The sequence below is a fragment of the Leuciscus leuciscus genome, assembly GCF_965113295.1.
Source record: "Leuciscus leuciscus genome assembly, chromosome: 12".
Taxonomy (NCBI): Eukaryota; Metazoa; Chordata; class Actinopteri; order Cypriniformes; family Leuciscidae; genus Leuciscus; species Leuciscus leuciscus.
The window spans coordinates 35,521,993-35,534,274 of record NC_138736.1 but is presented as its reverse complement, the minus strand read 5'-3'; the positions used below and the strand labels follow the sequence as shown (position 1 = coordinate 35,534,274).

Sequence of the window (12,282 nt, the reverse complement as noted above, 5' to 3'; positions counted from 1 at the left end):
ACAAAGCAAACCTCCAGGTTAATGTAGTAGGCTACTACTCAAAATGTAAAAAGTGCAAGTTCCCCAAATCATGACCAGTCACAGGTGAAGCAAATATTATTGATCATCTCCTATATTAAGGTCTGGGTAGATTAGATGGTAAGCAAACCCTCAGTTCTCGTAATCAGTGTGTTGGATGCAGGAGAAATGGGCAGGAATAAAGATCTGAGTGACTTTGACAAGGGCCAGATTGTTGTGGCAAGGCGACTGGATCAGAGTATCTCTGAAAGGCTTGTGTGTGTCGCTCCCGGTCAGCAGTGCTGAGAATATACCAACAGTGATCTGAGGAGGAACAAACCACAAACCGGTGACGGGGTGTTGGACGCCCAAGGCTCATCGATGCATGAGGGCAATGAAGGCTATCCCGTCTGGTCCGAGCCAGCAGAAAACAAGCTTTCATAATATAACACAGTATACTGATGTAGTTTACAATTTTTCTTGTTACTTTAAATTGTGCATGAGTGTCTGTTACTGTCTGGATATTTCTGACTCTCAGACTGCACAAACATATTTCATGCCACAACACACACTGTGGAAACAAAAAACATGTCTTTATGTGTAACTATAACACTTTAAGGCGCACTGACTTAACACACAATCCCTTTTATAAAGATTTATTCCACAGGTCTGTCATAATCAGGCAAATATACATTAACATACAGAATATCGCCCTCTTCTGATGCTCCACACGTTAAATAACGCAATAATTCAAGACACACACGGTTTTCTACTTAAAAGAACAATAACAATACATCATAACAACAACAACAACAACAACAACAACAATTAATATCATAATGATAGCCAAACATCGTGTATTTCCAAGTTGTATTTTCTAAAACTCATTATATAGTGACTCTTTTAAGGTGCGCCACACAATTGGCAGGTGACTTTTTAAAGAAACTTTGCACCATGACACACAGTGAAATAGACAGAGACTTTTTGCAAACGTTGTATATGTATATAAGTGTCTTTTTAAGGTTCTCCTCCACTTTCTCAAAGTGCTTGCACAGAAATCGGCGGTTTCTGTCTTGCTGTGTTTCTAAAGTTAAAGCAGTCTTTTTGTTGGTTTGGCACACGTCAGGGGTGAAAGCAGTGGTAGCGTAAGGCTTCTCTTCTCTCACCGAAGGCTCTGCTCTCTCACAGGACCTCTGCAGAGAGAACAAAAGTCACAAAGAAATGTTTAATTAAGTCTTTAAAGGTTTGTTCACCCAGAACCCTCATGTCGTACCATGCAACTCAAATAGAGATGTTTTGCAAAATGTCCAGGCTGTTTTTTATTATTTTTTTTTATTTAATGAAAATGAAAAAGTGATTCCCACTGTCAAGCTCCAAAAATCTTCTTTTATGTTCAGTGGAAGAAAGTCAGATTGGTTTGTATCAACAGGAGTTCAATAATGACAGAACTGTTTTTAGGTGAACTATCCCATTCACATAAATAATCATTCAATCATTTATTATAGATGAAACTGTAACTGCAGTACATTTCAATTTTACACTTTCATAAACATGCTTTGAAATGCTTGTAACAGGCATGTTTTATATGGTATTAACAAGCTTATTTTTTCATAATACCAGTATCAGGATATATAACACGCTCGAAATATATTAATCACTGCAATTATGATCCAATCATAAGCATTTTAAGCACTTAAGCATTTGCCTATTTAAATCCAAACAGTGACTTTTTTTGGCCGGGTGGTGTATAATATTAAATACATCAGTGTACATCCAGAGTATTTTGTGTAAATCCCTGTTGCATTCGTTACTTTTTACAGTAATATGGTAATTAGTCATGACATTAATAAAATAAAATGTCTCATCTAATCTAAAAATGTCCAATCTTACCTGCCACATGTTGAGGTTTCATAGGTCCCGCCTTCATCATGAACGGTTCCCCTCCCTCAAAGGCCATGATTGGGTCAGCAGGTTGACCCTGCCCACTGTTTCCACTGCCACTGTGATTGGACAGCTTGATGATCTCCTCAAAGTCTGCTGCCTCTCCATTGGAGGACAGTCCATTCTGATGTTTGGTGGGCTGGACACCATTAATGACGGGTGCCGCGTCCCAGGACACAGAGCTGAGAAAGAAACGGGTGTAATTCTCGTATTTCTATTAGATATGATCTCAAAATACTGTATTTAGTACATTTCAAATGATGCAATTAATCGTGCAACGTCTTGTTTACCTCATTTTCACGTCTCCTTGTGATTGGTTGAAATTTGTCGCACCACTATGGAGAGTTTCTGAAGGATTTTTCTGGATTACTGCAAGACAAGAGAATTAGCAGATTTATATTTTTCCTTTAAACTCATTTAAAATAGTTTTAATAGAGAAAAGGAATTTTTTCAAGGGTTACGTCACATGCACAATAATACAAATCGTTTTTTACCGTTGTCAGAGACTCTGCCATTCACTTGAGCTGGAGTCTTAACGTCTTTCTGCAAAGAAACAAATAAAGGAGGTTCATTCTCCTTTTACTCTGTGTGTGAGATTAATTCAGACTTAATGAAACAGACGTGTCCCACCTGTACCCCTGCGTCACTCTTACGAGTCCTTTTCATGATTTCTTCCAGACGCTAGAAAGGTGAACATGGATGTTAGGCGAATCCACAGAAAAGGGAAACCACTCAATTGTTTCTCTTAGAGAGCAATGAGATTAATTTTCTTTCAATAAAAGCATTTGAAAAGTCTCTCATTGTACCTTCTTTCTCTCCAGGCGCTCCTGTTCCTCCTTCTGGAAGTGTTTCTCTCTTTCTATCCTCTGTTTCTCCGCTTCCTCTCTGGCTTTGGATTCGGCTTCCTCTCGCTGGCAAAGACACGAATAAAACTTCATTACCCACAAATCCATTACACATCTCTAAATTCCCCATGTCCCCCATGACATGACTCAAGGTTTGGCTGGTTTGTATAGTTCAGTTTGTCCCCGAAAAATGAAATTGAAAATATTAATAAAAACTATATTAGTATCTCAATAATACCAAAATAACAGCGTTAAGAAGGAACACCTATGGATTGTTTATGGGTCATCTGATTATTTATTATTAATCAAATTGGCAAGTAACTGAAATGAATAAAATCTTTTTACAAAATCATATAAATCACAGTCTGATAAATTATTCAATCTAAATGTAAATTTATATGAATACACAATCTATGCGGTTATGATCTGCTCTAAAATATTTTTGTGAATGCAATCTCTATAAAGTTATTTAAAAAACACACAGCGACAAACTAAAATAACTAAAATTAAATAAATTATATATATAACAATTTAACAAAAACTATAATAGTATAAAAATAATACTACAATAACACTGACCTAGACACAGTATCTTACAACTGCATTTAATCAAATGGATTAGATACAATTTAAAGACATAAATGCATTAAAGTACACTGCAAAAAATTATTAAGCTTAATCTTATTGCCAATAAATCCATATGTGCATCAAGTTTAATCTGCTTATGCATATCTGCACCCTTGTCACAGTTTAGATCTTGAAAAAATTCTTTTTGATGCTGGTCAGACACCACAGCTGTCCTTTGTACGTCCAGAGAGCCACAAACAGAGCCATTAGGCCTGTCCTGCATGATCAGATCAAACCAGAACACACGCAGGCATCATGTCAGAGGGGCTCTGCGCGACCTGATGGCGAGTGTGAAGGGCAGCAGATGAGAGTCGCCCGGAGGCTTGCGTATCGTCTTCTCGTGTGTGTACGGGTCTGAACGGCTGCTAATGCACTGCGGGAGACTCAAGCTGAGGCCGCCGTATGAAAGCACTCACGTTAATGCCCTTCTGTCTGCCTGTGACTCGGTCACCTTGATGCCTTCAAGGTCTTTTGTATTCAAATTATTTTACAGAAGACTGCAGATGGATTTTAAAAGATTTTGGACTGAATGTATGAAAAGAAGAAACAAAGCTGATTTGAGCAAATTTGTAGATTCAGATTCAGCAACACATTGTCTATCTGCTTTTTAAATTTCATCATTATCGTTGTTCATCAAAATAATGACTTCTCCCAGGTTTTCCACAGCGCACATTGTTTGGATTTGACTTGAAGTCTGTCATAAATGTTAGCCATTACCCATGATGCAGTGCTCACCTGTCTCTGCAGACGCAGGTTTTCCTCGTGCTCGGCTCTTGCTCTCTCCTGCTCCTCCTTCTCCTCCTGCAGACGCTGCTGCTCTGCCATGAAGCGCGCCTCCTCTTCCCTGCGCCTCCTCTCCTCCTCCTCACGTCTGGCGTGCTCCTCGCGCAGCGCTCTGGATGAAGATGAGACTTATGCTCGTTACTCTTAGTCAACACCTCAGATGCAGGGTCATTAGAGTTAACTAAAACTGAACCCATACAAAAACCCATTGTGATCACTTGAAATAAAATAATTAATCATTAAAATAATCATTAACTGAAAATAATATAAAATGTAAAAAAAAACTGCTATCACTTCAGTTCTCATTTTAATTTATTTTAACATAATGTACTAAAATAACTAAAACTAAAATAAAAATAAATAAAAACTATATAGACATATTTAAAAAAAACTAATACAAATAAGAAACATAAAAATTACACGAAATGGAAAATAAAAATTGGAAAATATGAATAGACTAAATATGAATAGTGTCTCAATAATCCTAAAATAACAGTGTTAAGAAGACCTTAGACCATAGGAACACTTATGGATTGTTTATGGGCCGTCTGATTATTTATAAATACATCAAATGTGTAAGTAACTGAAATTGATAAAATCTTTTACAAAATCATGTAAATCACAGTCTGATAAATTATTCAATATAAATGTAAATATATATATAATACACAATTTATTCGTTATGATCAGCTCTAAAATATTTCTGAATTTGCTCTTTGTGATCTAAAAAAAACAAAAAAAAAAACATTTTTTTCCCAATAATAATCACAAATAATAATAATCACAAACAACTGGAAAAGTCCTGGAAATTCACCATTAAAAGCAACAGAAACTCTGTCAACCAGGGTTATTTTAGTATAAATATATAGTATAAAATAATCCTGCTGTGATCACAGTAAATGTCAGTCAATCTAAATGAGCGGTTCTTTGAAAAGTGGGTGTTTGATATGCAAGACTGACACTCTCCAATCAACTAACCTGCTCTTCTGCTCCTGTTCTCGTCTCTCTTGCTCCTCCTTCTCTCTCTGCTCACGTGCCTGACGTCTCTTTTCCGCCAAAACCCTGGCCGCCTCCTCTGGATCATTGGTCCCAGCTGTGGGCTTGGCGGTCGGAGGGCCGGGCTCAGGAGAGAGCGATCGAGAAGGAGTGGCGGCCACATGGGCCACCTCTGGTGTCTGAGGAGCTATTGTGATTGGTGCAGAGGTAGTGACGGGCGTGGCCGGAGCAGACGAAACAGTGATGTCAGGAACACTAGGAGCAGCTAAACAGAAAAAAAAACCCAGTCCATCAAGAAGAGTAAAATCCTTAAAAGCACTTGTGTTTCGTTCATACATATTAAAGCTATAAAAGTCGCCCTGGGCTCCTTGAAAACCATTGAGCCGTCATGCAGATTTATCTGAGAGCTTCGGTCGTCATGATGATCACACTCACTCTTTGTGTCCTTGGGAGGGTCAGCTTGACGGGGCTCCTTGGTTTCCACGGCGACAGCGGCGACGGCGGGGGCCTGTATGCGGGCGGGAGTCTGAGCCCGTTTAGGCCGGGTCTTGGTGCCAGGAGGAGTCCGGCCTGAAGATGAGGGTGGTTTGGGGGACACCACTGGATTGGGGGAGAGGGGACGACTCCTGGGCATCGCAGGTGATGAAGCTCTGTTTTTAGCTTTGATATTTGGGCTACAAAAAAGAAGAGAATTAAGAACACATCCCAACATACATCAAAACAACCACAATAAAAAAATGTTTTCTTACTTTGTATTTTAATTCTGATTTCCATTACATACTTTTGATATTTTACATTTTCATTTAATTTAATTTTTTAGTATTTTTTTTATGTGCTTTTGTCATTTTTGTTAGTTTTTGATATTTGTATTAGGTTTATTTATTTTTTTAAGTTTTAGATTTAGTTTTTATTTATTTCCAGTTAGTAATTTCAGCTAATTAACTCGTTTAGTTTACTCCCGTTGTTTATTTAAGTGATGAAGCTCTGTTTTTAGCTTCATAACCTAAACGAGAATATAATTAAGAACCTTCCACACACACACAAATATATACACTAACCCTAAGTGTGAACAATAATAATAGTGACGCCTGTCTTAGCAAGTATCACTAATAATGTGGATTTTGTCACTTTCAGTGAGGAAACAAATTACACTGAGACCTTGGCGCCTGGTTTGGACTCAGTGTAAATAATCAGGCAGGACATGGACAGCCATAATAAGAGTACAACTTTAATCCTTTAATGGCTAATTTATCACTTTTCCACAAAGCAACTGAACACAAAGGCCTGTATAAAAAACGAACAGCCTGCCAGACGCCACGCTGGGCTGCATCACATCAGAGCCTCTCTTCGGCTCGCGAGCGCACAGTACTTAACCTGCAGCAGCTTAGAGCTCAGAGAGAGTGTGTGTGTGTGTGTGTGTGAGAGAGAGAGAGAGAGAGAGAGAGAGAGAGAGAGAGAGTCACCTGGCTTCTGTTTTTGTTCTGGTTATGGATTGGGATTTTCTCTTCTTCTCCACCTTATCTTTAGACAGAGCGCTCTTCTCCTTTTCGTTCTCTCGTTCCTTGTCTTTCTTTTCTTTCTTCTTCTTCTCAAACTATAGGAAAACATTGATGAATCATTTTGCAGGAGTCAAATTATGAAAACCAGGACTTTTTCTTGAGAAATATTATAATATTATTAATATCATATTTTTTTTTTAAAGGTAAATTAATAAGTAAAGATATATTAAGTTAATCAAAAATCAAATAATCCTAAAAATATTTTCTATGACAATATTAAGCAGCACAACTGTTTTCAACACTGATAATAATCAGAAATGTTTCTTCAGCATCAAATCATCATATTAGAATGATTTCTGAAGGATCATGTGACACTGAAGACTGGAGTAATGATGCTGAAAATTCAGCTTTGATCACAGGAATAAATGACTTTTCAAAATATATCAATTTAATACATTAAAATATAATCAGTTATTTTAAATTGTAACAACATTGTATTTTAAATCAAATAAATGCAACTTTGGTGAGAATTAGAGACTTAAGTCAAAAACATAAAAAAAATCTTACAAAGATACAGTCCTCAAACTTTTGAACGGGAGTATATATTAGCATTTTTATCTGAATATTTCTGCATTGTTTGTGTTACTGTGTTTTACCGGTGTGGAGTTGCGTCTGTGCGCGCGCTGTGTGATGTCAGGAGTGCTGGCCGAGACCCTCCAGCGTTCAGCGCTGTGCTGGTGAGGATGATGATGGGAACAGGGCGTCAGAGGAGACACGGACGCAGAGCGGGAACACTGATCTGAGATCAGACACAGAGATGTTTACAGACAGTCACTTAATAATGCTCAAAACATTACATACTTAACTGAGATAATATACACTACTGTTCAAACGTTTAGGGTTGGTAAGATTCCTAAATATGCAGTATATAAACAAAACACAGGGTATTATATCCCACAATGCAATGCACTCAACTTGACTTTGCATTACAATCTAAAAAATAAAAATTAAATGGACAGACATTTTGACACAAAATGGATGAAAAAAAATTAAATTTTTATTTCTGCAGTGACAACTGGACATCACTTGTTGAATTAAACACGCAGGTAATAAGGAACATTTCTTTGCAAAATGTATACTCAACGTAAAAGTGCGTACTGTTTTATGTAAATTCAACAAAATGTACAATTGGATAAACTGTGCACTGCAGTATGGAGTAAGCCAAAACTCCAAACATCAAAGAAAATCTGCAGATTAAATAGTTATTGGCTGATATGGTCTGAAATTTATGAACTTTCATTTGAGATCTTAAAGATTTTTTTAAAAACATGCAATTCCATCAGATGCAAACATTTAAATGTCCATGTATGCATTAGACAAACACATACTAAGCTCAAACACAAGAAAATAGGTACCATTTAGAAATGAAAACTGCTTTACATTGAACATGATATTAATAATATGAATAATACATGTTAATAATATTGGAAGCAGGTGAAAGTGCATACTCTTGTTCGCACGTTCACCTGCAGATCTCTTGTTTGATTTCTGCAAATAAGAACAATTGCTTGTTTGCACTCAATGAGGCCTGATTATGATGTGTGTTTAACTCATTACATGGGTGTGTGCCTGTAGTGTGTGGTGAGTATAACCATTACCTTAAGCTCCTGACATGTTAAGTGCATGTGTGTTGTGTAACTCACGAGGGTCGCTGCTGTTCTGGAGGGTGGCGACGCTCCGGCTGCGAGCCAGAAAGGAAAGAGTGGGCGTCATCAAGCGCTCCACGATGCGGCTCTCCCACGGACTCAGGCGCAAGCTGCGGGCTGACACAAGAGGGAGCTGTTAGCATCGGCACATGTGGACAACATACCGCAGGTCACTCGACAAAGGGCCGAAGCAAGCGCTCAGCCAATCGGCTTGCTGTAACATCCAGTAACGAGGAGCCTGACCAATCAGAGAGGCTGTTACTGGAAGTGGAATTCTCAAGCCCTTCGTTGAGTGAACACTGACAGTGATGTCTTGATCTGGACTCCTGCAAGACACAGAATCTACACTACTGTGAATATTGTGATTGCTGTACTTCTTTACACACACATTCACACACTTTATTTGCTTATCGGCTCATTGTAACTTCAAGGGACTTGAAGTTTCAACTTAATTAGTGAATTTAACCAGAAATCGTACTCATGCTGGTTAAATCAACGATACAGTAACTAAAGTTTAAGTGTGTTAGACTTTGATGCTTTATTGCTCAAAGTTTTCTCTTTCATAAATCAGGAGACAAAATGGAGCTCTAATACATGTTTCATTTAAGATTTTTCTCTTAAAATGTCTAGTAAGAACTAAAAGTAGACACAAATGAGCCAATCGTTGACATATTAAAAGTAAAGAGCGATAATTTATATATACTACTATTGAAAAGTTAATGTTCAGCAAGATTTTTTCTAAAGAAATTATTAATTTTATTCAGCAAGGATGCATTTGATCAAAAGAGACAGAAAAAACATTTATAATGTTAAAAAAGATTTCCATTTCAAATAAATTCAAAGAATCCTTGTAAATGTATAATGTAAAAAAAATTAAATAAATTATATATATATATATATATATATATATATAATTATATAAAAATCAATATTGATAATAATAAGAAATGTTTCTTAAGCAGCAAATCATGATATTAGAATGATTTCTGAAGGATCATGTGACACTGAAGACTGAAGATTGAAGTTATGATGCTGAAAATTCAGCTTTGATTTGATCACAGGAATAAATTACATTTTAAAAAGTATTAAAATAGAATAATATAATTATTATTATAAAATATCATAATATTACTGTAATTTTGATTGAATAAATGCAGCCTTGATGTATAAGAGACTACTTTAAAAAACATAAAAAAATCTTACCGACTTTGAACGGTTGTGTAAATCGCTCAGATTATTTAGTCTTACAAAAATATGATGAGACAAGTTTGAGTTCATATTGAGATCTTTTGATCGCAAACTTTACTATTCTCTGCAAGTCTGAGCACAGTTTAAGACATCATTGAGATCTTTTCTCGACCTCTAGAAGAGACAAATATATGAGTCTTTTTCTCAGGAGAAATTTCTCAAGAGTCATATTTTGCTCTCCATTTAATCTCATTATTCTCTAGGAGAAACATTTGCAATATTTAAGAGATTTCATTTGTGAATTTTCTGCATGGTTTAACTGCATGTCTAGACGAACAGCACTCTAAAAGCAGAACAATTAGAGTATTCACATGTTCAAACTGGTTTTATTCTGGGAATGATGGGATGCTGCGGTGTTAATATTCTGAGAACACATTAAAATGAGGTTTGGGCTGTCACAGAGATGACTGAATGACAGTTCTCTACAGACATGAGAAAAACAAGTGAAGTGACGAAGAAATGAATCTGTGGTCTCGAAAACACTCGTTTTCTCCCATGCTCCTTTGCTACAAACACACACACACACTTGGGCACCAACAGGCAGAAACACACTCCGAATGTAGCAATAAATAGCATTAAAACAATACTGTGTCTCAAAACAGACCCTTGTTCTCAATGTAGCAACGAGGTGGTGTTTCGATCTGACACTTTAGCAACACGAGAAAATTTACAACACTTCGTGACGGCTGGTCACTGGCCGTTGCTAGGCAACAGCTGCCTTTTTTTCTCCCCCACTGCGGCAAACCGTGCTGTTGCCTGAACTACTGTAACAGAAGGTTTGATCACGATCTGGGATATAAACTCCTGCTTCTAAACTATATTCATTCTATATTTTATGAAAACAATATTTAGCAGTATATCCAGGAAGCTTGTTGCAAAAAAATAAACCTCAATGGTCAGAAAGTCTCACAAGACTGCAGCTAAATATAACATATTATGTATTATATCTCAGCAAAAAGTGCACTGTGAGTGGTCATCTCTAATGACAGGGAAATAAGAGCAGACCACGAGCTACACAGTTGCCATGCGGTGCACAATGCTGTTATTATGTTGATTTATACACATCTGCATAGCTACAGTTTTGCTGACTTATCACCGGTACTTTCTGCTGCATGTGGATGTCAGCATTCTAGAAAACCCATTATTTCCTTGGAGAGAAACTTAAAATAAGGGTATGTTCAGAATAACTACCACACTACTACTGTCTCTGCAGGTTCTAGCATTTATACTGTGCACAGTAATGCTTATCCATTTGCATAGAATATCGAGATGGCATACTACTTTTGCTGTGTATATAATGCAATGTGCTTAAACTGACCTTTCATTTGCAGAATGATGAGTGTTATGATTTTTAACCTCGTCTTTAATTTGATTGGACCAACAAGAGTGGACTGAAAATGTGGACAATAACTATTATTTACACATAGTGATATGTAGCATACTACTGTTTGCAAGTGCTTAGCATTGCATAATGCTATACTGTTTCACATAATATTTTTTTTTTTAAATAGCGTGCAGTATACAGTAGGGATGGGAAATGAGAAACAGTTCTTAACCAGAACCATAAATATTTAAATAAATAAGTATATATATATATATATATATATATATATAACTGAATGATGTTTTCAAATGTTGATTGCACTAACTTGATTAATGTTTCTTCATACTAAACACTATACTAAACATATTTCTTTAGTATATATATATATACCATTCAAAAGTTTGGGATAAAAATTAAATAAAGAAATTAATAGTTATATCCAGCAAGGATGCATTAAATTGATCAAAAGTATCAGTAAAAACATTTATAGTGTTACAAAGACAAATGTTTTCAAATAAATGCTTTTTTTTTTTTTTTTTTTTAAAGTATCCAGAATTTTTTTATCACAGTTTCCACAAAAATATTAAGCAGCAAAGTATTAATGGCTGCTTAAAATTCAGTTTTGCAATCACAGGATTTAATTATTTAGAAAATATAATCAAATAGAAAACATTTAAAATTGTAGCAATATTTGACAACATTGTTTTTACTGTATTTTTGATCAAATAAATGCAGCCTTGGAGAGCCTATTATACGTGGGCAAATATATATCATGGCCACAAATTAAGTATTCATTCCCACAACTTATTAATTTGTTTCCTCCTCTTAGTAAATCGTGGCCATGTTGAATTAATTCCTTTCCTCGCTTTGATTCAACTATAACAAGGGAACGAAACTTTACAGCGTGGACATGATTTAGCAAAACGAGGGAACGAATTAGTAAAACGTTCTTACGTATTAGTGAGTTGTGGAAACAAACTGTTAATTTGAGGCCACAATATAATTTTTTTCCCCCACATGTTGTGTGTGGCTCCATACATAAGAGACTTCTTTCAAAAATGTTAAACAATCTTACTGACCCCAAACTTTGAACAGTAATGTAGTAATTTTTGGAACTCACCCCAATTATCTCACACACAAACACACACACATAAAAATAAAAACATAAGCCAGAAGCGTTAAGTGGATTTGGAATGAGCAATAAATTCTGTTACATTCCCATCCTTAGTATACAGTGTATAATGAGCAGTACAGTAAGCAGTGTGCAAGTATTGCAATCTGATAACAGCCAGATACATTTAACGAATACTTAACTA

At 36.2% G+C, this 12,282-nt stretch overlaps 1 protein-coding gene across 4 annotated transcripts in view; it reads right to left on the bottom strand.

Moving 5' to 3' along the window:
- Positions 1-637: 637 nt before the first annotated feature.
- The window catches only part of map7d1b (MAP7 domain containing 1b), a 40,758-nt gene continuing 29,113 nt past the window's right edge, over positions 638-12,282 (bottom strand). For all 4 annotated transcript variants that reach the window (XM_082185534.1, XM_082185536.1, XM_082185535.1 and 1 more), the window contains 12 exons: positions 8,392-8,511; positions 7,345-7,487; positions 6,653-6,783; positions 5,625-5,863; positions 5,172-5,454; positions 4,146-4,305; positions 2,745-2,849; positions 2,569-2,619; positions 2,433-2,481; positions 2,229-2,307; positions 1,888-2,120; positions 638-1,190 (listed from right to left, as the gene is read on the bottom strand). In XM_082185534.1, the coding sequence (XP_082041660.1) occupies positions 1,180-1,190; positions 1,888-2,120; positions 2,229-2,307; positions 2,433-2,481; positions 2,569-2,619; positions 2,745-2,849; positions 4,146-4,305; positions 5,172-5,454; positions 5,625-5,863; positions 6,653-6,783; positions 7,345-7,487; positions 8,392-8,511 (1,604 nt within the window). In that variant the 3' untranslated portion in view covers positions 638-1,179. The remainder of the gene's footprint in view (positions 1,191-1,887; positions 2,121-2,228; positions 2,308-2,432; positions 2,482-2,568; positions 2,620-2,744; positions 2,850-4,145; positions 4,306-5,171; positions 5,455-5,624; positions 5,864-6,652; positions 6,784-7,344; positions 7,488-8,391; positions 8,512-12,282) is intronic.